Source organism: Ornithorhynchus anatinus, chromosome 1 (genome assembly GCF_004115215.2).
Source record: "Ornithorhynchus anatinus isolate Pmale09 chromosome 1, mOrnAna1.pri.v4, whole genome shotgun sequence".
Lineage (NCBI taxonomy): Eukaryota > Metazoa > Chordata > Mammalia > Monotremata > Ornithorhynchidae > Ornithorhynchus > Ornithorhynchus anatinus.
The window spans coordinates 20,757,407-20,784,444 of record NC_041728.1 but is presented as its reverse complement, the minus strand read 5'-3'; the positions used below and the strand labels follow the sequence as shown (position 1 = coordinate 20,784,444).

Genomic DNA, 27,038 nt, shown 5'->3' with positions numbered 1-27,038 from the left:
CTAGGTCCTATTTGCTTGGATCCAGCCCAGTGCCTAGTACAGTGTCTGGCACAGAGTAAGCACTTAGCAAATTTGATTATTATTGTTAGTACAGCGCTTAGCACATAGTAAGCTCTTAATACATATTATTTTTATTATTATTATTTTTGTACCCTGGGAATCTGATTCTACAAAGCCATTCATCACTTACCAGTTAGTTTTTATCATGCATCTGTACTGCAAATACTTATGACTAAGAATTTTCAGCCGTCTTAAATATTTTATATGTTGACATCCCTGGTTCTGACAGTTTGGGGGTCTACTTTTTAGTTCAATTATTTATAGTGGGAATCTAGTTCATGAAGTTTTGATCTGATTTCTCAAAACTCTATCATTCAAGAAACATTTATGCTGAATTCAATTGCAAAGGTTTGATTTATTTTTCAATCTCTTTTCCAAACAGTAATGAAATAGTTGCTAGAAATGAAAGGTTGGAAATTATAAATGAAAGCTATACTTTTATTAAATGTGAAAACATGTACCCAATAAAAGGATATCTTTGTACATTTTCATGGCAAGTTTTCCCGTTACAGAAATTCAAATGATAAATAGTGGCCAGATGTATGTGTGGATAAAAATGGTGAAGCTGCTATCCTTCGATAGTGGAAATTGTAATGACGGAACAATTAAAAATACAGGAAAAGAGAGTAAATTTACAAAAATGTTTAGGTAGCTGTGGGCAGTGGTTTAATAAATTAAGAAACAGAAGAAAGCTAAAAGTCAACCTAGACACCAATTAGATTTATGCATAAAATTATGCATTTCAAAAACTTTACAAATAACACCATATTACTATTTCCAGGAAGACTCAAGAATGAACAATTTAACATGTCCTGAGAACAAAAACCCAGTTTCAAATTCTAAAATTATGACTATCAGGTAAACTATTAAAGACAGCTACTGTGTGCATGAAAAAGAAATATTTCTAACTACATATAAAGATTTTTCCCTTTTCGGTTTGAAACACCAACATGCCCTTTCGATTATTCTAATATGCTACTATATAGTTTGTAGTAATTATATAAAGAGATCCCGATGCAAATAAAGCTGAAGATTTCAAAAAACAGAAAGTCCTAAGAAAGACAAAGTCATGCACACAAATTATTTCAATTATAATTAGTTTAGATTGAGACATTTTCCAGGGTCTGATGGAATTCGAAGGAGATTTGCTTTTCATACTCTGGAAGACTGAACAGGTTTCCTTATTGAATCAGATCCTTTCAGTTATTTTTTAATAACTAGATGGATCATTACATTTAACTGATGCCCACGAGCAGCTCGATTTCTTAGCTGAAGAAAACTTTGTTGGTAATACCAGCCGCCAGTTTCCCTTTCTACGGGCCATCAAGGGAATCCAAAGTCAGCTCTTTTCAGATATTTGTGGACCTCTCAGTTATGCAGGAGGGGAAAATTGACTGTGCAGCTTTGAGTTGAACTTGGAACAAATACCCTTAACCACATCACTCCTTCCTACAAATATTAAAGTTTACCTTGGTGGCCCTTCAGGTCTAAATGCAATCTAAAAGATGAAGGACCAAATGTGTCTAGGGGCAGGATTGTAAAATTCAATGATTTTGGCAATCAAAAATAAGCACAACATTTATTCTGCGAATAGCCACCCTATCAAGGAAAAGGGATAAAGAAAATATGTGCAATTTGGGACACGATACTCAGAGAGGGCAGGGAAAGGAAGAGAATATTTTGGGCCCAGGGATACCAAATAGGATGGGAAAGCTTCCTTGTAAAGTCCTAATCTGCTGTACATACACCCTTGTTATACTCTATAATTCATACTCAGTACTGTCTTCATGAAGAATCGGAAGAATATCGAAATTTATTTGAAACTTCTTATGAAATCATTTTCTCTCTGCTAAAGAAAACTTGAGCAGAGATATGTCTTTCTTACCTGTTAATTACAGTATGAACTTTATCTTTCAAACCCATCAAAGGAAAGGGTGGCTCAGGAACCCTGCAAAGGGATTTGGAAGTTTCTATCTGAAGGATCTCACTAGGATATAGGATGATGACTAAAATTTGGTCCTATATGAAATCAAACATTATCGTCATCCTGGTTTCTAGTGGGCAAATATCCCCGGTCCTAAAATAACAATTAAAATTGCATTTGTTTTTAAAATGCTTATTCTATGTAAAAGCACTGTGCTAAGTGCTGGGGTTGATAGGCCACAGCCTCTGCCCCTGTTTAAGAGAGTGGGGGTAAGACACCCCCATTTTAGAGATGAGGCAAGTGAGGCTCAGGGAGTTAAGGTGCTTGCCCAGAGTAACCCAGCAGGCTAGTGGCATTGTTGGGACGAGAACCCCCTAACCCATGCAAAAAAAAAAAATCACTAATTGAAATTAGCCTGTATCATCGCTACTGTATCAGCAAAAAATGATAGCCACAGACATTGAATCACCCTCTCATCTTCAGGTGCGGTTCTTCCACGGTAAGGATGGGGCGACAAAACTAGCATGGATGTTGAGGAGGTCGAAGAAGTCAACGTCTTGGCTGCTATCTTCTACCCGTATTTGAGGACTGTCACTCTGGTATCTTTCATGAATACTAAATTATTATTTTAGGGGATTTGAGGAGAGAGAGGGAAGGATTCACTTTCATCCGTAATTTATCCCCAAACTTTAGCATAGGATTTAAACTAAAGACTATGCATGTGATTCGTTAAACCCAGTTTTGCAAGAACTGAGAATAGGAATTATTGCACTTCAGAACTTCAAGTAGGAATCAAATACAGGGCAAAAGATCCATCTGTCCAAATGTATATAAAAATAAGGTCTCTAGTGACGATTAAGCCAGGGCAGGGTGGTAAAATAGGGTAGCTATAATTTATAGCATATCGCACAATGGGTTGGTCAAAAGTACCACCAAGTAATAATGCAATACATGACTGTTACATTTCATCTAAATGAAAAATAGACAATATAGTTGATATACTGAAGTGAAAACGGAACCGGGCAAGATGCCAAACAATAGTTGAAAGACACAGAAATGATTCATAAGGATGCTGACAAGCATCTCTCTTGAAAGAGATCTCTAAGTCTGCAAAATGAAATGCCACAGGAAAGATGGTGAAGTGACAGGGTAGCTTATGCCTGAGGGCAGGACCCTTTGATTTTCTTTAGAAAATTCTATAGCATACCTTATGTTCAAATCTGATCCTTAGGAGTCCAAATTTCAAAGTTGGATTCAACAGATGTATGTTTAAACCTGGGTCTCTGCTTTCAAATGGGGGCATAGAAAAAGTTCTGCTTCATCCTGTTTGGTTAGTGATCAAATGCGATGAAACAATAATTTGTCATACAAATTAAAAAAGGTGAAATAGGGCCTTTTGATAACACTAATTGAGAGCTGTGATATTTGTTTTGAAGGCCCCCACTTGTAAAGAGTGAATCTCAATGAAGTAGTGGGTCCTAGCTTTGCCTAAAGCTTCCTCCCTCCTCTCTGTGCAATGATTTTTTTTAATCGGACAATCTAACGATGGTATTTATTGAGCACTTACTATGTGGAGAGCAATGTACTAAGCGCTTGGGAGTGTACAACAGATTTGGCAGACACTTCTCTGCTCATAATGAGCTTAAAGTCTAGAGGGAGAGACAGACACTTTTAGACCAAAATGGTTTGATGATCTGTCAAGAACAATGGGGGGAACTGAGGTTGCACCCAGCTCTGAGGCTATGCCCCTTATCATTTGCAGCTCCATCCTAAAAAAAAAAAAGAATGAAAATGAAAGCATGTGGTATACCCTCTTCTGCCCCATATCTGCTAGCGTTGCTCCTGTATGGTGGTGACAGTGGAGATGTCAGTAGGTCCCTGATGTTGGTAGGCCCTAATCGTCTGCCTAAAGATGGATAAAGTGGCCTGCCACCAGGTAGGATGAGACAGAGTGAGAAGTTAAATTAAAATCAGTCACTTTGGCTACCCATTTACATTTCTGCGAGAAGGTCTCTTAGAGAAGGCCCCTAAGATCATTTGCTAAAATGAAGTGGATCAGAGATCTGTAGGATAAATTTAGCCTCTTTCAATCTATCTACCATTACCCTGCAGAGCTGAGAATAGGCTATTCCTAGATTCTCACTACATATGAGATAATAACAGCCAATAGCACTGCTGTTGACCAAAGACTCACAATAAGTCTATTTCTCAAGTTATCAAAAAGTGTTTTAAAAAATCTGTTTTAGGAATCACATGCTATTAGTGAAAATAGTACTTAGGAAAAGACTGCATTCCTGAGTGCAGTGCAGCCAACTCCCTTCTTCTCCCCAACGAAAAACCTAACAGTACTCAGAAGCCCTAGAATTTCAGAGTTAGGTACTAAGCACTGGACCAAATTAGCCTCCTGTAATACTCCATACATTTTCAATGAAATCCAATACAAAGAAAAATATACAGAATATACTTAGCGCTACACGGAAGGAGAATATCTTCCATTATTGTTTTTCCACAGCCTGTAAAGATTACTGTTGACATTATGCTAGAGCTCTGAATAAGCAAATAAATAAAGGCAGCTACAGTAACTCTACTACACTAATGACACAAAGGGGAAAAATCAGTGCTCAAAAATAAAAATGATATTCTCCCACGTATGTTTTTGTCCTTTGTCAAATCCCTATAGAGTATAGTAAGTGAAGTCGGAAGAAAAAGGATGACATTATTCTTTCAGCGTACATTACTGTGTAGTTCAGGTTGGAAACTCTGGAATTTTGTAGTGAAACAAACTGAATCCAAACCTGATGACCTTTATAAAGTGGTCCAAGACTCACACATAAGCTGTGAACTTTTTGCTACAGTATTCTTGTAGCAAAGGAAAAGAAGGCCAAAAAAAAGGGCTGGTAATTTAAAAAGGAATAATTCACCTTCAAAGGGCTTGAGATGTTCTTTAATCTGTGATTAGCCTACGTACCATGGAGGTGGGAGCAATCCTTGTGAGAAAGAATATTTCACACAGTTCTACTATCATTCTTGGTGTTTTATTTACAGATTGTGCTCATGTACAATATGAAAGTGTAAGGTGAGGGTCGTTGATATCATCACTTGCGTGTGGTAAAATGTTTAAAAGTAGCCCAAATAACAGTAAGTGTGCATTCAGGTCAAGATACTGTATTTACTCGCATAATTACCTCCAACACATAATTTTCCCTCCTGGATTTTTGAGGAGGAAAAAAAAGTTTTTTTTTCACCACATAATTTTAAGCAGTAATAGAAGTCAGAGATGCAGTCTCTAGTGCTCTTCTAACCTTTCCCTTCTCCCCTCCTTTGTTCCTCCTCTTTGTTTTCCTGCCCCCCTTACTGTTCTTATCTGACACATGTAATAGCCCCATCCCTGTTTTTGCATTGCAAAAATTATGCCAAAAAATGGGTCACTTAGGTGAGAAAATACAGTAGGGGCCTTGGGTGGAGACAGAAAACAGGAGTGCAAGAAAGGCCGAGCTGTGTCACTATAGGTCGTAAAAATGGGGTTAATGAATCACACAACAAAATCGTTATGCTTGAGATTTATACTCTGTCCCTTTGTGTAAATGAGAGAGTATCGTTTGGATAACTTTAAAACAGGCATTCTTACTGAGTAGATCTTAAATTTTTACTGTATAGGATTTCTGAGGAATTTTTCCCCTCATGGACAAATATTTTTCTTGCTTGAGATCAAGAAATGATTGTCTGAAATGACTGAACAGTGGAGAAAAGGGAAATGCATGAGTTGAAGAATTCGATTTACTGAATTTTGTATTTCTTACACCATGAGTCAGTAATGGTGGACCTATTCCAGGATTAACCTTGGATAAGGACAGCAAAATCAGGCTTGGGATTCCTGGAGGCAATAGAAACAATTCACTTCTAAGAGAGAAATACAAATCAAGATCAACTTCAAAGAATCAACAAAATGGCAAAAATACAGTACTATAATATAATTTAAGATAATAGTAGATAGTAAAAGAACTCTCTGGGTTTCTCATTTTTGCTAAAGATGTAGCTTTTCAGAAAGATCTTCAGGATTAGGACTTTAGATAAAAAGCAGATATCTGGCAAAATGTTCTATTCAGGCTATTCTAACAACTGAATTAAAGACATTTTTGTTTGATTTTTTTCATTCGACAGATTTTTATGTAGCTCAAAGACCTGATGCCGTTCTCTGATATACATTCTTCTGCTCTTGAGCTCTGTGATTAATGGGCACTCATTTTATTACAATTTAAATCTAGGCCATAAATTTAATTCACTTCCCTTCTTCTCTGAACAATTCTGTCCTGCACTCAGTTATACGCTGGCAAAATCTTTATTCTTCAGAGAGGGCTACTTCATTAGGGACTTGAGTAAGTCATTTGGGATCAAAACCAGCAAATACTCTGCTCATCTCTTCCATTCCTACAAACTGTAGGATTTTACTTTAGGAAGCAGAAAGACTCCCAGTGCAAACCTTTCCAGGCGAGTTTGGGAAGCCAAGACAAACCACCCCTTCCACTAGGTCAAGTGTTTGGTGCTACTATTGCTGATGGGCCTCAGAAAAGGCTCTCCTGTCTCTCCTTCAGGGAATGGAGTGAAACTCTTCCTGGTAATGTGCAACACTCAGGGTTTTGTTTTTTTAACCAAGGCAGAGCAAAGCACTGGATTTGTCAAAGGGCTGAAGAACATAGAGCCACTTCAAGTGCAGGCAGAATTGTTTTGCCGTTTTTTTTTCTGGTAAAGCATCCCCTTGCCATCTCTTGGAGAGCCTCTAAATGTCAGAGTAACCTGATGAAGGCAAAGGCCGAAGCCAACATCACCGCTGCCCAATTTATCAGGAAAAAAATCCGAGTCACGGCAGAACCCGACTGTGGTCGGTGAATTGATACATCCAGACTGGCAGTCCCTCACTTCTCCCTTCTGCCAGCGGCACAGAACACGCTGAGAGAACATAAAGCAGCAGTGGTGGTTCCTAGACAATGCAGCCAAATCCTCCATGTGTGCATAAAGCCATAAGAGCAATTTCATCCCTGTTGCTTCACAGTGCCTGGGTAAAAATATTCAATTAGATTAAGAATCTGATTTCAGTCTAAGGGCCCAGGTCTGGTATTTCCGTTGAGAGGCAAAACATTCAAACAGTTGTTCTAGATCCACTTCTGGGCTCGGTCTCATTAAACTGAAAATACACTGCCAATAACAGGACAGCCCCTGCCTCTTTATTGCCAGGTTAAAAAGCAACTGGGGCTCATCTATCGTCCTTTCTTATTTTCTGAATAAACTGATTCAAACAATTCAAGACTTCCTCTTATAATAGATATTGCAGAAATATACTGTATTAAGTCCCAATTAGGGAAGAAAAGTAATTTCAAAACCTTCAAAAGGTATGTGAAAATTGTTAGAATTTGACATAAAAATTAGGACAAGCTTTCTTCTATTTCTTGAGACAGTACAGTTTATGATTCACAGGATAACTTGTATCAAACACAATTTAATGAAAGCTCTCATATAAGCAATTTTATTCCTATCCATGATTGCAGACATTTACAAAACCATAACAACTTATCATCTGAATTCACCTTAAAAAATAACTTATATAAAGCAGTGATATACACAGCACAAAATAGTTCAGGGGGAAAAAAGCAACTTTTAATAATTAAAATGTAAACGTGAAAAAAGATGGAATAAAAGTCCCTACTTCTTATTTCTACTTAAGATGTCATGTGATAATATTTTACAATGTCCTGTGGGCACATGTATGCATGTGTGCATGTATATGTATATAGAACATACATACATACAGTACATTCATCTTCCCCACAATATACATACACAGATAATTGTTTGCAGTTCTGTTTAGGGCAATTCTAATATGCCACTCCTTACAGTTGTTTGAATCACGTTTGTACCCGCTTTCTTCACAAAGTAGGAGAGAGAGCAGGAAAAAAAAAAAGGTTGGTTTGGTTGTGACTGAGATCCTTTTGTTTAAACTGTACACTGTGATGAAATATTTTCTTCTGTAGTAGTTCTGTGAAGAGGGCTGACTCACTGTGGTTTTCATGAGGAAATTTGGTAATGGATCACACACTCATTGTCATGCTAGGGGAATACTGGAAGAAAAAGAAATCGTATTTTAGCAACATTTCTTTCACAGACCAACAGAATCCATCCTCAAGGAGCAATAATAAGTTTGGATATAATTCTCTCTCACTTTTCCCTTAAAGACACCTTTTCACCTCTTACTAGACAGTTAAAATACAAAAGGTTATATGAGGAATAAAGCTTCAAACTTTCACAATACTGCTGTGAGAAATTTACCTAGATCCTAGTAATCAATGAAATCAATCAAAACTATTGATTGAACAACTATCATCTGTACAGCCCTGTACTGAGCACTTGGGAAAGTACAAAAGAATTAACAGACATGATCCCTGACCTCAGAGTTTACAGTTCAAATGGACATGACTAAAATAAAAGATAGGTGGTAGTAATAAGAGTACAAAGATATACACATAAGGGCAACGGGGAAAGAGAGGGGGGTGAAAATCCAAGTGCTTAGGTAGTGCTGAAGTGGCATAGAGGGATACACAATGTGGGGAAATTAGAAATCGATTGGGGAAACCTTCCCGGAGGAGACAGATTTTCTGAAGGGTTTTGAAGATGGAGAGAGCAGGAGTCCGTCACTTGTGAAGGAAGAAGGAATTCCAGGCAGGGAGTAGGGCACGAGAAAGTGGTCAGCTCAGTGGTGGGAAAGATGAGAGCGAGGCCCAGTGAGCAGGTTAACTCCAGAGTACTAAAACACGTGGTCGGGGTATAGTGGCTGTGGTACAGCATTTTGCACTCACGAGGCAATCGATAAATGCTTTGGATGACATTGATGATGATTCTATTCTTCCCTGCATGCCCTGGGGATGGACAATATTGTGCTGCCCTAGGAATCCTTCTTTCTGATTAGTCTTACGTCTGCTGGAGCTCATGCAGGGCTGTGAGTGGGAGGGATGGTTTGCCCCTGAAATGAGAGCTGCCCTCTCCACTCCTGGCTACAACTCTGAGTCAGTTCACCAGTGAGTCCATTGATTACATGCCTCCTGAAAGTTAATTACTGTCCTAAGTGTGTAGGAGAGCAAACAGAAGCAAAGCATACATTCCCTGCCCTCCAGGAGTTCACAATCTAATGGGGGAGACAGATAAAAACTATTTACAAAGCTATCCATGCACAAATAGCATGCAGGGAATTAAACAAGAAAGTGGTTCAAGTAGCAGAATAAGTGACTGAATATACAGATTAACATCCAAATAAATATATCGCATATACACCTAAGTGCGGAGGATAGGAGGTAACATAACGCTGAGGGTAGCTGAGAAGCAGCATGGCTTAGTGGCAGGAGCACGTGCTTGGGAGTCAGAGGTTGTGGGTTCTAAGCCCAGCCCCACCTCAGGTTTCCTCAAGAAGATGGGACTTGAGGAGGGCTTTGAAGATGGGGAAAGATGAAGATCTACAAGTTTCAGGCTGGAACAGCAGTATGGCCGAGGGAATGGAGGAGGGACTGTGGAGAGTGAGACAGAGTCAGAAGGTGAACTTGAGAGGAAGGAAGACGGTCAGGTAGGGAGCAGCAGGTAAAGAGAGCCTTTCTGTATGAAGGAAAGCACTGGCGAAGAGCCCCGATGCTGATTGTGAGGAATTTTTGTTTGATGAGGAGGGAAATGGGAAGCCTTCGGAAGTTTCTGAGTGGAGAAGTGCGGGCTGAACGATGCATCGAGGTTTGTACAACAGCGTATGGTACAGACTGGAAGGGGGAGAAGCCGGAGATAGGGAAAACAGTGAGAAGCCTGACACAAGTTTAACCATGCTATGATTACTGTTTGGATGGAGAGGAAGGGACAGATCTGGAAAATGTGTCCAAAGAATAGACAGGATTTAGCAATAGATCAAATGTGAGTGCTGAAAATCTGTGAGGAGTCAAAGATAACATCCGACACCTAAAAGATTGCTGCTTCATAGTGGGAGCCATCCTTATGTTTATAGGGCTCTGCACACAGTAAGCGCACAATAAATACAATTGAATCAATGAATGAATAGGGGGAAATGAAGAATTCTCTATTCCCTTCTCTCATGCAAGAGCAGATAAGACTCCTTTTTTTCAGGACACTCTCCCCTCGAATTGGGAAGGAGATTAAGAGAGTAGGAAGCACCATTTGCTATTTTCTGACTGCACTCCAATCACTAAATGAGACCACGTTTTTGGACTCTTAAGAGCCTGACCCTCCATCTGCTCTTACCTCAGCAAATTGCCAATTAGATCTTAAAATTTTTATATACATAAACAAGAACTTCAGCAGAACTTGAATTTGAGACCTAAAGGAGGTATTTCAATCCATTCACATAGCAGAGCGAAGAACAAGAAAGTATGCTATCATCTGAGACAAATGCCTACATATTAATCTTAAGGCACCCAACAAATAATAGGAGTAGATTAAGCGGAACACACTCTTAAAGGTATTTGATAAACACATATTTTATGCTTCTCAAGTGGTGCCTCTCCTAAACAATAAGTGGAAATCAAAACTGAAAAAATAACAGAGAACTGTAGTATCAAGCACTGAATATTAATTGCTACTAATACCATCTATTCAAACGCTGATACTTGAACTGCCGCGAGTGAGTGATTTAGACTTCAATACGCTGGGGTATCGGGTTTCGAGTTTCAAGTTATACTGCTTTAGGATGAACTGGTCTGCATGGTGCACAGACAGGCATTAAAGAATTGCATAGAGAGGGAACTAGCAGACAAAATGGAAAACAACTGCAAGCATTGGATTAAGCCACTGAGAGATGCTTCAGGCAGGAGATCAAGGCCCTGAGCAATTAGTAAGCATGCAATATTGTTCTGTTACCAGATATTTCTCTTGAAATTCATCTGATATAATAAACTCGAATCTATCACGTCCAAAGATCTAGATCCGTAATGTGCTTTTAGGGCTCATCTCAGGCTGCTCTTTAAGAGTCCCAGCTCTTACTGTCATTCCCCCTGACTGGTGTCGGGGGGAAATGAGCAAATGATGCTCACATCAGAGGAAAACTGGGCACAAGCTGAGCAAGCCAAATGGAGCTTCTGGTATCTCTTCCCATTATTCAGAGTAGGAGGGGGGGAGGGGAATAGAATGCATCAGGGCCATTTCTCTAGCAGAAAGGGAGGGGAGGTGTTAAATGGAGTATCATATCCCCAAACATAAAATATTCATGGTGTATTGTCTTGAGATTACACTGCAATGTTTCTATTGGAGTCCTCCATCGATTTGGGATGACACTACTGTGTTGTAATGTTTGTGCCCTAACGATGTACTAGCTAGATGCCATTCCAAGGCTATTCTGGAGTTATTTTTTCCTCAAGGCAATAAACTGGCTCCCTAGCAAAGTTGAGTGTAGCTGTCTGCAGTGATACAACCATTTGGTTAATATAGAGCACAGTAAAATTGGGAGAGCCTTCAAAGCATTAGATGAACAACATATTAAACCCAGGCTAAAATTTGTATGAGTAGCTGGTATAAAAGGGAATGCACTTTTTTTTTGAATTTCACCTTTCATGATTCTGATTCCAGCATCCACGGATCCTGGGGACAAAACGCCTCTCAGGGGACACAGAGGAGAAAGCAACTTTCTCTCCTGCCCCCCCCCCATTAATATTAAAAATAATAATAGTATTTGTTAAGCATTTACTATTTGCCAAGCACTATTCTAAGTGCTGGGATGGATACAAGGAAATCAGGTTGGATACAGTCCCTGGTCCACATATGACTCACGGTTTTAATTCCCATTTTACAGATGAGGTAACTGAAGCACAGAGAAGTTAAGTGACTTGCCCAAGGTCATGCAGCAGACAGGTGGCAGAGGCGGGATTAGTAGGCACTGATGGCAAAATCTCCGGGTGGGAATACTGGCCACACCACACTCCCTGGCACTACGAGCCCTCAGACTGCAAACTCATTATGGGCACGGAACGTGTCTGCTAATTCTGTTGTACTGTACTCTCCCAAGTGCTTAGTAGAGTTCTCTGCAAATAGTTAGCATTCAGTAAATACCACTGATCGACTGATCGATTCCTTCCACAAGGATGAGGCATTCATATCTTTAGCGGGTGTAGGGGGTAGTCTCCTCCTTCACCCAGATGGAGACAGGGGGGCAGAAATGGGCTCATTAAATTAAATTTTTCCTTTTTCTGTTCACCTCATTATGCTCCTTCAGCATCCCACGGAGAAACCTTTCAAAGCTCAAAGCAATGTCTCATTTCTTACTGATACTGCCCAAAGGCTTTGTTCTTCACTACTTATCTAATATTATATTTCAGACACATTTTGAATCCTACTATATTTGCATTTTCATATTAATAACTTCCACCTTGGCAGTATAAGATCATTTTTACAACTTGACTAATGAAAAAGTTTGAAAAAGAGCAGTTCCCACGAATTGGTTGCTACTAAAAACAAACAGAATAACAATAGGAGTTTAGTATTTAAAATTGGTTAATTTAAACAATTAGGGCTGGTGGCTCTTTCCAGATCACAGAAAAATAACCACACGACCGAGGGAATAGGGCAGGAGGTCATTCAATATCCTGGGGCGCTCCCTACCTGAAACCCTGTTTTAATATCACCTACACTCTGCTGGGCAACTAGAAAATCCTAGAAATGATATTCCAGTAAGGTATTTCATATAATACGATTAAAAATCTTATTCTCTTCAGGAAGCATTTTAAGCTTTTTTTTTTCTTTTCGATCAGCCTTTTTGATTTTAAACATTTTCAAAGATTATCCTTTACTAGAGAATGAACACTAGGGGGCAACTTTGTTTCTGAAAAAAAAGCTTTTCCAGTTCTTTGTGATCCAAATAAGTGCCTGGGCTACGGATCCTTTCCTAAAAGATATTCCTGGACCACAAGGGTGCTAGCTTTGCAGGGTTTCTGAGCTTTGGCGGGTAAAGCTCATTTTTTCCCTCTGGTTAATGTGATTACACTACAGAGTGACATAAACCGGAGAGGACATATTGCTCCAGAAATGGGCTTCTTACAATTATCTGGGCAAAGAAAATAGAATTTGCATATATCCTTTGCACTGGAAAATGGTCCTTTTATGAACTCTTCATGTAAAATAATTCCTGCTTTGCTTAATTGTACAGAAATGTACTGGAATGGGTTGGCCTATATTTCTCTAAACCACTTTCTTTGTTAATCCTGAATCTCCCATTTTAGTCTCTTTCCTCTCCTCCAGTTGTGAGCCCTTTTATAGGATACAAACCTAAATGTGATGCACTGTTGAGACAAATCCAATCATAACAATGGCATTTAGCCTTTTTTAAGCACCCTGGTTTTTAAAAGTTCCTCCTGATTTGTTAATCCACACATCTCATCTGTGAGACAGGTGGGCACTGAAATCTATTTTCCAGATTAGGAAAGCAAGATGCAGAAAATTAACCAGTTTCCCTAGAGTCACACATCAAATCGGAGGAAGAGCCAGGATTTACACAATCTGATGCGGCCTATTCTTCAGAGTACATAAGTCACTTCCCAATCTCTCAAGTGTTCCCCACTCTCTTACCTCTGGCAGATGGTTTTCTTTTTTTTGGAAATACAGTTATAAACTGCTTTCACATACCTGCATCTAAAGTCTCTAAGCCACCAGTGACCTGTTTTTCCCCTGGGATTGAACTCCATTCCTACTTTTCCTAACAGGTTGTATTGCTTTAAAATCTCTGACATCTGTTATTTCGTGCATGCTCATCTTTCATATCGGACTGGAAGCTCCTGAAGGGAGGGATCCTCTCACTGCCTTGTAGAAAGCCCTATGCCTAGGTGGCACTGAACAAAAACGGTTGATAATTCCAAAAGTGAAACAGTCAGGGACCGCTTTTGTCCCATGCCTGGTCCAAGGCAAGGCTGTCCAGAAGTCTGAGAGAGCAGATACAGGATGGCCTGACTTTTGCACCTTCCAATAGCACCTAGTCAACCTGCTTCTAGGCTTCCAGTATGACAAGTTTCTTGCCTGGGCAAAATCCTCTTCGAAACGGCCTGGGAGGGGTGAATGAATTCAACTGTAGTTGGTAGCTGTACTTTACCCGGCTGCCGCTGAAGAGGCAGAGGTGGAAGAGGGGAGTGGTAGAAGCCTCTACTTCATTTCCCCACCGCTCCCTCTCCAGGATTCTGAGCCTCTGTCCCAGCTGCTGCCACCTCTCCTGCTATCCCAGCAAAAGGGGGAAACCCTAACAATTCCTGCCAGTGGCTACCCGGGAGGTGGGATGGCATCCTAAACCTTCCCTGTTCCTCTTAATGCTGAACATCGGATCACATCATCCATGAGGCCGGCACATAAAACCACCCACCTGCCTCAGTATTGGTCTCTCAAAGCCTTTCTGGCCGCAGATGGATTTGTGACTCTTAAGGGCACCCTGAGAGGATAGCCCTTGGCTTAGCCTCTGAGACTTTTCAGAAACAGGAAAGCAGCTAAGCAATAGCAGAAAAGTAGTCTCCTTTTTTCTCTCTGGGGCTGCATTCAAAGAGATTTCCACAACTGGGTGTCCACAGGCGAGGAGTAAGAAAAGGAAATCCTAATTCCTTCAATAAATGGCTTCCTCATTCTGTATGACATTGGTTTTTACTAGGATTCTTAATATGCTGCTAAAGGAATCTCTCTCTACACACATGACCCCTCTTCCTCCGATCTACTTGGCACTGACTGGTGGGTGGAATTCAGACCACCTCCATTGAATAAATTCAAAAGCAGAGCAAAGAATTATTTACTAGGCAACTCCCCCCCCCCCCCATTTCAGGAGTTTCTGAACGACACATCGGCTCCTTACCAAATAAGTCAAGGATATACTTACACTCTCACTCTGAAAAGGGTTTAAGAAATTTCCCCCCATTTCACCATCATCCCTTGGAGTGCCTGGTTGATTACTCAGGCTCATGTTATTGGGAGAATTCTGTGAATAAGATTTAGAAGACAAGGCATTAATTCTGTGAAGATTCTATCCAGTCACCATATTGTGTCTCAAAAATGCCAAAGAATCTTCAGTGGCAACATATCTCATCATAGACTTCTCACTGTATTTTTGAAAAATTTTTATTTTTCTAATGAAAAAGGTACTTACCTTTATTCCTGTTCTCAGAAGTCAGCAAGTATAAAATTTGTTTACCCAGGACACGGTTGTTAAGAATGTCACCAAGTCTTTAAGACAGATCCCCCAATGTAAGGTAAACATGAGGCCCTGTCTCTTTCTGAGGCATCCTTAATCCTTCAAAATTTCACTATCCAAATTAATAGATCACTGTTCTTTTAATAAAAGTTTACCATTTTATACTCAATTTGCCCAACTTCCCTATTTCTTCTATCTCTTTGATGTTCAGGGGGTAAGCAAAAACAGAGAAACTGCCATCTCAAGGGAATCACATCGGGATGTAACGAATTCAGAATGTATCCTCAGAAATAAAATTAATTCAAACAAGATTCTAGCTACCTGGAGCAGTGTTCTGAAGAACACCATAGAATATTTTCCTTATTGCTTTTACACTAGATAAAATGGTTGATATTAGTAAACTAATAAAATGAAGAAAGACAGCAAGTTATTTCATCTGGTCATTAAATTATGCCAAATGTATTATTATTTTGAAATACTGCAGGCAGGTCAGGAAATTTGATTCTCCTACAATACTTAATGTAGATATGGCCCCAATCCAAAGGCATTTTTATGTACTGCTTCAGTTACAAATGAGGAGGTTCTTCAATTTCAGTTCCTATTTTTAGGAGTTTGTAAATTGGGGGAAATAAAAAAGATTAGGGCAGAAAATTCTTCCTCTCTGCTAAATGGTCATTTAGTAAAATTTGAGGGGGTTTCAAAATCACATCTTACATTTGGAGAGAAAAATAATTTTGATGTGAGAAAACTGCTCAGATTTATTTGAGCTTAAAGAGCTATTGACAAGTTTTGTCTCATTTATTAAAATTCTGCAGATGTAATCTTTCCAGAAGAATGTGTGCTTGCTAACTTGCACAAAAACTGGTTGAGCAATACAGCAGATGCATGTTTTATGGTATTTGTTAAGTGCTTACTATGGGCCAAGCACTGCACCAAGTACTGGAGTAGACACATGCTAATCAGGTTGGTCACAGTCCACGTCTCACATGGGCTCAAACTCTTGATCTCCATTTTACAGATGTGGTAAGTGAGGCACAGAGAAGTGATGTGACTTGCTCTAGGACACACAGCAGACAAATTGCAGAAGCAGGGCCTTCTGACTCCCAGGCCTAGTGGATTCACTAGACCACGCTGCTTCTCCTAGGTGTCTTGCTAAACCCAGGGGAAAGGAATTGTATCTCCTTTCCTTCTGCCCACCCTCCACAAAACAGGTTCCCGTGAAGTCAATGGAAACTCTGAGTGGTCATAAAACCCAGAAAAATGCAGGAGGGGAAGAGAAGAGAAGAGGGCAAGAAATAGGCCTATCAAACTGCATACAATGTATACTATTTTTCTGCTAAACAAGCACCCAGATGTAGGGGATTATGTATTTTCAGCATTAGATCTACATAGTGAAATGAACAAGCCCAGGTAGTTACAATGATATTACGTATCTACTGAGGAAAAAAGTGCTCTACCGAGCACTTGGGGTTCATTTTCTAAAATTGGTAAGGACTGCAAAGGACTACAAAGTGCTTCAAGATATTTTTAAAGTTAGTAATAATCTTTGTGGTATTTGTTACGCACTTACTATGTGCCAAGCACGGATCTAAGTGCTAGAGTAGAGACAAGATAATTAGTGACTCTTCATTCCCAAGGTAGACCAGAATTACAACTTATTTCTGTCGGTAGAGAAAACTGAGACACTGCAAGTCTTGCTCAGTGTCACACACATGCCCTGTATTAGTCAGGGCACTGTCAAACCCAGTTTTTTCCACATCGAATCAAATTTTAGTATAGAAGACAAGCACTATGACCTAATGGAAAGAGCACGGGCCTGGGAGTCAGATGACCTGGGTTCTAATCCTGGGTCTGCCGTGTGGCCTTGGGGCAAATCACTTAACTCCTCTGTACCTTATTTTCTTCCTCCGTAGAACAGGGTCTCAATACCTGTGTTCTCCTCTACTTAGACTGTGAGCCTCATGAGCCTCAGAGGTCTTAGGTTCTAATCCCAGCTCTGCCAATTGTCAGTTGTGTGACTTTGGGCAAGTCACTTAACTTCTCTGTGCCACAGTTATCTCGTATGTAAAATGGGGATTAAGACTGTTAGCCCCACACGGGACAACCTAATTACCTTGTATCTACCCCGGCGCTTAGAACAATGCTTATACATAGTAAGTGTTTAACAAATGCCATCATTATTATTATTATTATTATGTGGGACAGGGACTCTGCCTGACCTGATTACCTTGTAATAATAATGTTGGTATTTGTTAAACGCTTACTATGTGCAGAGCACTGTTCTAAGTGCTGGGGTAGATACAGGGGAATGAGGTTGTCCCACGTGAGGCTCACAGTCTTCATCCCCGTTTTACCTAGGAAGGAACTGAGGCACAGAGAAGTGAAGTGACTTGCCCACAGTCACACAGCTGACAAGGGGGACCTTATACTACCCCAATGCTTACAGCGGTGTCTGTACTTGGATTTGTTCCCTTTATTAACCCCTCCCATAGCCCCACGGCAATTACATACATCTCGGTAATTTATTTATTTATATCAATGTCTGCTTCCCCCTCTATCATCTTTGTCACACTGTACCTTCTCAAGCGCTTAGTATAATGCTCTGCACACAGTGAATGCTAAATAAATACAATTGATTGATGTGAGCCCGTTGTCGGGCAGGGATTGTCTCCATCTGTTGCCAAACTGTACATTCCAAGCGCTTCGTATAGTGCTCTGCACACAGTAAGCGCTCAATAAATACGATTGAATGAACGAATGAAGTTAGGCATTTAACAAATGCCACAATTGATATTATTATTAATTAATTAAAAATTATAGCCAAAGGTAAACCATTTTACACTTTCAAGACTACTAGGATATGAATGGAACCGCTGGGCTGGGGTAGAGGGGGTGCTCCAGGGGACAGGCTTCTGTTCAGGAATATGAGGGAGAAAATGGCAGGAAGTGCCAGTTTGGGACAGGGATTTTAACCTGAATGCCTAGTCCCCCTGAGTTGCCCACATGCCACATGAGGGTTCGCTGCCCCTACGGTGCTATTTACATGGAGAAGTCGGCCAGGAACCAAAGACAAACAACGTCTGTGACTGCTCTTGACAAACTGGGACTTATGGTCAACTTTACTCAGAAGGACCTGGGTTCTAATTCTGGCTCTGCCACTTGTCTGCTGTGTGACCTTGGGCAGGTCACTTAAATTCTCTATGTCTCAGTTACCTCATCTGTAAAATGGGCATTAAGACTCTGAGCCCCATATGGGACAGGGACCACATCTTGTATCTACCCTAGTGCTTAGTACAGTGCCTGTCAGCCCGTCAAAAGGCAGGGACTGTCTCTATCTGTTGCCGATTTGTACATTCCAAGCACTTAGTACAGTGCTCTGCACATAGTAAGCGCTCAATAAATACTATTGATTGAATGAATGAATGGTACATAGTAGTACTTAACAAAAACCATAAAAAATGTGAAATTTGTGAATAGGTACTATTATAAATTAATTCACATAAATGGGATATATTCTCCCTGGGGAGAACTATGTCCAGATAGAAGTTTCCCGTTCTAGACTGTGAGCCCATTGTTGGGTAGGGATAGTCTCTATCTCTTGCCGAACTGTACTTTCTAAACACTTAGTACAGTTCTCTGCACACAGTAAGCATTCAATAAAGACGAGTGAATGAAGTTCAAAGCTTAAGGAAGTGTTTGAACTCTAACAAGCAGCGTGGCCTAGTGGATAAAGCGCAGGCTAATCCCGGCTCCACCCCTCGTCTACTATGTGACCTTGGGCAAGTCACTTAACTTCTCTGTGCCTCAGTTACCTTACTTGTAAAATGGGAATTAAGACTGTGAGACTCATGTGACACATGGAGTGTGTCCAATCTAAGTACAGCGCTTAGTACAGTGCCTGGCATATAGTAAGTACTTAGATACCATTAAAATATGTAAAATTACACTAATAATAATAATTGTGATATTTGTTAAGCACTGATTATGTGCCAGGCACTGTTTCTAAGCACTGCAGTAGATAAAAGGTTATCAGGTTGGATACCATCTATGTCCTACCTAGGGCTCACAGTCTTAATCCCCATTTTACAGATGAGGTAAACGAGGCACAGAGGTCTAGCCCACTGAACATTTCAGCAAACATCCCAGCTTAGTTCCAATTCCTTCCCTAATTTGCTTCCTGGACCAAACCTGGCCCTGAACTCCTTCCTTCTGGAATTCAAAAGCCACCTACCTCTTCTATTCCTTGATGATGATAATAATGATAATGGTATTTGTTCAGCACTTACTATGTCCCGAGCACTGTGGTAGGTAAAAGATAATTAGGTCAGACAGAGACCCAGTCCCACCTCAGGTTCCAAGTCTTTGGGGAAAAGAGGCGGGGTACTGAATGCCTGTTTTACAAATGAGGAGAGGGAGGCACAAAGAAGTTAAGTGATCTGCCCAGGGTCACACAAGCAGGCCAGTGGCAGAACAGGGATTAGAATCCAGGTCCTCCAACTCCTGGGCCCGGGCTCTCGGCACTAGGCCTGCCGGTGCAATCTCAGGCAGGCAGAATCTCTCCCTGCCTGACCGTTATGCGGGATATGCAATATGTGGGGCAGGCCAGGTGTGGGCCAGGGACTCAAGGGGCGGTCACTCGTCTCCTTTATGTGTTTATGGAAGCTCGCTGGCAGGTGCCAGGCAGCTGGCAACCAGGGAGCACTGCCACGACCGGGAGTTCATTTGGTTCGAGTGGAGAACGGAGGGGGGCGGCGGGTGCTAAAGGGAGGTTATTCTCCTCTCTGCAATTTGAAGGCAGGGCATTAGCTAATCTATGCAACCCCCATATGAGGTAATTCCCTGTTATTTTCAATTTAAATAGACAGACTCCCCAAGGCCACAACACGGGTTAGTGTCTGAATCAAGAATACCAGTCCTCCTGCCCCGTTCCCTGGCCTTTGTTTAATTCATCACTTTAATGATAGAATAGAATTATTTTTACGTAAAGAAAAATTGGCAGAAGGTGCCTGAAGATAACAAAAAAGGGTCTTGAAGGGTAATGGAGAAACTACACTGTGAATGATCAGGGAATGAAACAATGAGGACCATAAGGCCACAGGACACACTCCTTAGTCGCTTCTGTGAAAGAAGGAAGCTAGTGTGTACCTATGGCCATACAGAACAGCGTGTTATGAGCGTTCCAGGGGGTGTCAGTAAGATTTATGTGTCCGCGCTACGTTCAATAAGTAACATCCGCGTACCGTTGCTTCTCAGCATCAAGAAAAGAAATGTGTGTATGGAGCCTGCTTAGCTGGCCAAAAAGGCTCTCCAGAGGCTCATTTGTGTAAGCAGGGAGTAAAGTACACAAAAGAGCATGTGCAAAAACTTAGAAGAATTATTTTTAGCTTGTACCAAGCGCTTCAGTTGCATTTCTGATCTACGTTTATGTGCCTGTTTCTCCCTAACTGCTTACTTGGAATGCATTTTGAAAATCAAGTTTAGAAAAAAAAAGCTATGAACATATTGCTTCCATCTTCAGATACTCTTACTGGCTTCTTATCTTACTACATTGCAAGTTTAAATTTTGCCCCTCGTTCTCCACTGCTTTGTATCTGGCCCGAGCTTCTTCCCTCACTTGCTCCTGCTGCCACAGCAATCGATCACTCAATTGGATCGAGTGCTTTCTCAGTGCAGAGCACGCTACAAGGCGCTTGGGAGGGCACAACATAACAGACTTGGTAAGATACGTTCCTGGCCCACAAGGTCCTTACAGTCACACCAGGTTATATCATTATCTCGGTTAAAGAGTTTCACTTTCATTGTGAGAGGTTGTCAGTACATAGCGCTGCAATGAAGGTGATACTGACTCTAAGATGCCATTGTTCATCCTCTTAATTTGGGGAAAACATGTACACACTCGAGGTGAGGTTTTAGAAAACAACACATAAGCTGAAACCATTTCAGATGATTCACTGATTGAATAGGAATTAAGGGCCTGGGGTCCCACAGTCCCAAATGTGAAATTATTTGTTTAAAATAATATTTTGACATGTATTTAAGAATAGTAAATTTACATGTATATACTCAAATTGATGTGAATGCTTGGCTTTAGTTTTTGTAGCCCATGACCTGTCTATATTTCAGCCTCTTTCTAAATGCCTTTGCCTCCGCCTCTTTATATGAGTGCTGAAGTGGATGAAATATTTCTTATGTGTTTCTATACGTGTCTCTTTGGTTTCCATGTATACACACAGAGTTTGGCCTTCCCTTCTTGGTTTGTGCTTGTCTACGCCAACCAATCAATCTTATTTACTGAGATCTTACTGTTTGGCAGAGCACTGTACTAAGCACTTGGGAGGGCACAATATAACAGAATTCATAGACACAGTCCCCACTCGCAACAAGCTTTCTCCTCTGGCCCTTTAAATCTGAGCAGGAAATAGGAAATGTTTTATCTTTTTCTAACCCTCTGCATTCTGTATTGTTCTTCTGGCTGTCCTGCACAGTACAAATACATACCGGCATAACCATAGGATTTTTTTAAACCTAATTTAAATTTTAAAATGTCTTCCTAATTTAAAGCAAAATTACCATATTTTCTGAAGCACAAAGTGAGACAAAAGGCAGGGTTTCCAGGGGCAGGGCTTAAATGGGGGAGTTTACCAAAAGACCCAGATTATGGGGGGAGACGACAGAAAAGGGAGGCACAGAGCCAGATAAATGGAGAGGAAGAGACAGGTGGGAGGGAAAGGGAGAGAAATTCATAAGCGTAAAGTGAGGCAGAAAGAAGTGTGGGGGTGGGAGGAGAGGAGAGATAGAGGAAGGTAGGGGGAAAGAGGCAGAAAGAGATATGGGAAAAATAAGAGAAAGATCACAGATAAGGAATTCTGCTTCACTCTTTCCCCTTTCTCCCTGTCTAAAGCAGGATCCTTAATGGGCCCATGGCCTGCCAGGCCTAGAAGAGAACCCTAAAATTGGGAATTCTGGTCAACTCACTTTCGAGGCCTGTGAACAACTAAAAAATGTCTCTTGTTAAGACAAAAGAGGGAGGGAAACAAAAGGGGAATAAGAAAAATGAGGAAAAACAGGGGAGGGGAAAGGGCATGTGAGGGATAAAGGGGAAGAGGAAAAAGGGAAAAATAGAGATGGGAGTAGGGATGTATTCAATCATTCTTTCAATAGTATTTATTGAGTGCTTACTGTGTGCTAAGCACTGTACTAAGCGCTTGGGAAAGTACAATATAATAAGCGGACACATTCCCTGCTCACAATGAGCTTACATTCTAGAGAGCTTACTCCAAGATGGCAGCACTTTCTTATATATTCTTTCTATAAAATTAAAATGAGTAAATTAAATATATGACCCCTAATATCTCTCGAGGAACCCCAAATATTCATCACTGCAATGACAAAGTATTTGCTACTGGAACCCGCAATTCTAATATCACCTTTACAAGAATTAAAGAAATAATTACAAAGAAAGCACCTTCCTCTCCAGAAATCATATCATATACCTCAGCTAATCTGAACTGCTTTGATAACTGTGGGTGGTCATCATCGAAATTACAAAAGAAGAAAATTAATGGAAGAACACAAGGCAAGCTATGTCGAAAATCCAGCTAAACCAAAAAGCATTACAGTAATTTGATAAATAATTGAAGCCTTTGTTTCAGTTACGTACAGTTGATCAATAGACTCTGAATCAGAAAGGGATGGATTTTAACTTGAACTTGTTTCTTCTGGGTTGCCCCCAAATACAGTTCGCCCAGTTGTTGGTGACATTCATGTGTTGCTAGGCAACCAAGAAACCTAGACATTTCATGACAGAATACTAATGTCATTGCTCCAAATTAAACTGATTTAGCTTGAAGTCTTAATTTAAAACATTAAGTTCTCAAACAACCTTATTTTCTTCTTCTGGTGATGACTTGGAATTTTACATTAGTATAAAGGAATATGAAATGAGTGGAAAAATTTACATCAAGCAATGAATTACTACATTTATCAACAACTCTAACACTTACGTATTTTCTTATATCCACCTTTAGCACTTGATATAAATGCTTATTCACTTTTACATTGAGTTATTTATTTTGACTATTTAGTGGTAAGTGTTCTTCTGTTTGTCTACCCCCTTAGAATGTAAGCTATCTGTGGGCAGGGAATGTTTCATTTTTTTATTTTGTACTTCCCAGATGCTTAGTAGCATGTACTGCATCAAGTGGGTGCTCAATAAACACGAATACGGTTAATGAGAAGTCTTGCAAGTGCCTAATTGCATTGGTGGCTAATAATTAGTTCTGATCATTCATAACTACGCAGTGTTTTTGACATGCATGAAAAGTTCTGTGTAATGGTAGTAACCACAAAAATAGCCAGGTGTTCTTTGTTTACTGAAAATATTGTGCATTCAACCAAAGCCGTATTTTTAGAGACCCAAGTCAATGAAGAGTGAAGTGAGAGATAACGTACTCTTTGAAATGCTCATTTTGGGGCTTGTTTTAATATAATCTCCTTCTAATCACTTTTTATTCAATTTTGGGAAAATTAGAATAATGATTGAGGATATCAGCATTGCTTAATGAAGGTTTGAAAAGCTAATGAAATGTGTAAATGCAATATCCTTATGACATATAACACCCATTTCTCCAAATTTACCTCTTCTCATGTTCAACAAGATTTGATTACATTTTCTAAAGATTATTATCTGAACCATGTTCAATTGTTTTACAAGGATGTAGCAGCATCACATGATTAAATGGTTATGACTTAGATATAAATGAATTAACCACAGTACATGCTAGTAATGGATACTAACGTGTTCAGGGAGAATCATTTATATATCCTCCATCGAAGATGGAGTCCAGCAGAAATGAAAGCAATTCTCCTTCCTGGGATCGGGAAAACCTGTGGGTTCTGGGAAAATTGAACCCCCTGGGCAGGTCAGATTGGCAGAAGCTGACACCTGGCTGGTCTTAGACAGTTCCTTGACCCTTTCTAGCCCCATCGCAGGTTAGGGGTGACAGGTGGCTGGAAAAGTCACTTGCAAAGGATTGAGGAGACCGCTTTAACAATAATAACTGTGGTATTTGTTAAGTGCTCACTTTGCACAGAGCATTGTATTAAGCACTGGGGTAGATACAAATTTGTCAGATTGGATACACAGTCACTGTTCCACATGCGGATCACAGTTTCAATCCCCAATTTACAGATGAGGTAACAGAGGCCCAGAGAAATTGTGTGACTTGCCCAACGTCAGAGAGAAGACAAATGGTGGAGCCAGGATTAGAACACACATCCTTCTGATTCCTAGGGCCTTGCTCTATCCACTAAGCCACGCTGCACAGGCGGGGACTATGTCCAGGCCAGGTCGAGCCAGGCAAGACATAGCCCTGCACCTTTGATTTACTTCCTCCTGGACAAGTAGAGGAGAAAACCCTCTCAGCTGTGGATTTTCCCTTCAATATAAGGGGAGAGGATCTTCTTTCTAGATTCTCTTTCCTCTCATACTTTTCATTAAAGCACATTAAAGAATCTTTAGCACTGCAAACTGAGTTAAATAAGTATGTAAAATAGAATACAATAGCACTAAAAACTTCGAACAAAGTACACGATGGACTCACCTTGGAAATACTGTCCATGTCTCCTGAGCCTGAAATAAAAAAAAAAACAACAACATCCTGATTAGCTCCTAATTCTATTCAACTAAGGATTTAACATTTTTTAATATTAATAAATGCAGTACACTGTTTCAAATGCACTTTCAAAGTATGCACCCCCTGAGTTGGTTTAATGAAGGAAAATGTTATTTGGTGAATATCCTCTCTTCTCATGATGAGTTCCAGAGACCCTAACACATAGCTGCAAATCAGTGGATGGTTTTCACCTGAGGCTTGGGTATCTGTCTGATCTCAGTAACAACAGAAATGAATAGCTTTCAATGTGAAAAATAAATGGGACAAACTACAGAGATTCCTAATCATTCCAATCATCTGGTTCTTAATTCCAAGGGCACTCCTGAATTTGTAAAACCATTAAAAATATAAACTAGACACAATGCTACATGACTGATAGCATTCTGATAGTGGTTACATTTTGATTCTGGCCATTTTCTCAATTTAGTAATAAATACTGTAACATAATATGTAGGATGAAAACACTGTTCCTCCAGTGATCAAACTGAAACCTTTTCCAAGAAACACTTCAGAAGCCTCCTTAATGTCCATGCTCATTTACAGATCAAGATTTCAAAATTATAGTGATGTGAAAGTTCATATAAGAGATGAATAACCATTAAAGTGCCTTCATGTTCTGGTTAAGAATCAATAGTGTACAAGTAAAGCTATTTATAATAACTCAGCTCTGATTTATCTAGAACAAAGTGATAAATATTTTTTTAGAAACCCAAACTTTTTGGACTAAAATATAACTAATGTTTTATAACACTAACCAGCTGGTAAATACTAATAAATAGTCCATTTTTAAGAATAAAATGCTTTATTAATAAAGTATACATACCTGCTAAATGTATCTATATATGCAAACTTCGGAAAATAACAAACCATATAACCAGAAAGATTACGTGAAATCCTTTTCCAAATTACAAAAATTCTAACATCATAACCAAGAATGTTGTAACTATAACCTATAAATGATACATTTTGCTAACATTTTAAAATGCTGAATTAATAATAATAATAATGATAATGGTATTTGTTAAGCGCTTACTATGTGACAGGCATTGTACTAAGCGCTGGGGTAGACACAAAATAATTGGGTTCCATACAGTACTACTCCTACATAGGGCTCACAATCTTAATTGTCTCTATCTGTTGCCAAATTGTACATTCCAAGCGCTTAGTAAAGTGCTCTACACACAGTAAGCGCTCAATAAATACTACTGAATGAATGAATGAGTCCCCACTGTACAAATGAGGGAACTGAGGCACAGAGAAGTTAAGCTGACTTTCCCAAGGTCACACAGCAGACAAGTAGCAGAGCTGGGATTGGAACCCAGGTCCTTCTGACTCCCAGGTCCATGAATTAGTGATGGTAGATTGTTAGGTCATTTTGGACAAGGATCATGTCCACTAACTCTATTTTATTGTATTTCCCAAGCATTTAGTTCAGTAGGTGCCCAATACATACACTGACTGAATGGGAAATAAACCTAACTGAAAACTAATTTAAAATACCCTATAAAAAGTTAACTATTTTAAAATTCAGACAAAAAGTAACCAACAATTTGGTATTAATATAATTACATCATTTAACAGATACATTTTCTTCAGCCAAAAAATCCTGGCAATGGGCCCGAAAGCCTGGACTCTCTGACTCCCACTCATTTGCTCTACTCATTCATAATTTTTTTTCCCTGAAACATTAGTCTGGCTACCAATGCCTTATAGAAAATGCCTGGTTTTTTTTCCAAAGTACTCACAGTGCTTTATCTACAAGACCTTATTTAACATCCCAGAGAGAGGAAAAAAAAAACTGTGACATAGAAACATTAAGATGTAATTAACAATGAAGCTAAGCCTGGGATCCAGAACTCTGAACCAAAATCTGGTCATCAAAACAGGGGAACCATGGTTTCTTCACACAGCAGGTGGAAGCAAATGGAGTCTGTTACCACAGGAAGTTGTGCAGTCAGAAATTGTCAATTCGTTTAAGGAGAATACATTTGTGGATTAGAAAACACGATGGATGCTTAAGAGAAAAATTAGAGATATGAGAAGGTCTTCAGTTGTTTTACATTTATTCAGGTATAAACTGATGATAAATTAAGAGAAAAATTAGGGGCAGCAGTAAATACATTCCAAACCAGAAAATCGGATAGCAAAGAGGGCAACATTAATCTACAGCGCTCCTCCAAGTATCTTCGGA

At 39.8% G+C, this 27,038-nt stretch overlaps 1 protein-coding gene across 6 annotated transcripts in view; it reads right to left on the bottom strand.

The window, feature by feature from the left end:
• Positions 1–395: 395 nt before the first annotated feature.
• The window catches only part of SSBP2 (single stranded DNA binding protein 2), a 294,273-nt gene continuing 267,630 nt past the window's right edge, over positions 396–27,038 (bottom strand). For 5 of the 6 annotated variants that reach the window (XM_039911270.1, XM_007656432.4, XM_007656499.4 and 2 more), the window contains 3 exons: positions 24,776–24,804; positions 14,862–14,960; positions 8,068–8,097 (listed from right to left, as the gene is read on the bottom strand). In XM_039911270.1, the coding sequence (XP_039767204.1) occupies positions 8,068–8,097; positions 14,862–14,960; positions 24,776–24,804 (158 nt within the window). Of the gene's footprint in view, positions 8,098–14,861; positions 14,961–24,775; positions 24,805–27,038 lie in introns of all 6 variants that reach the window. The other variant, XM_039911269.1, reaches the window with a different exon arrangement.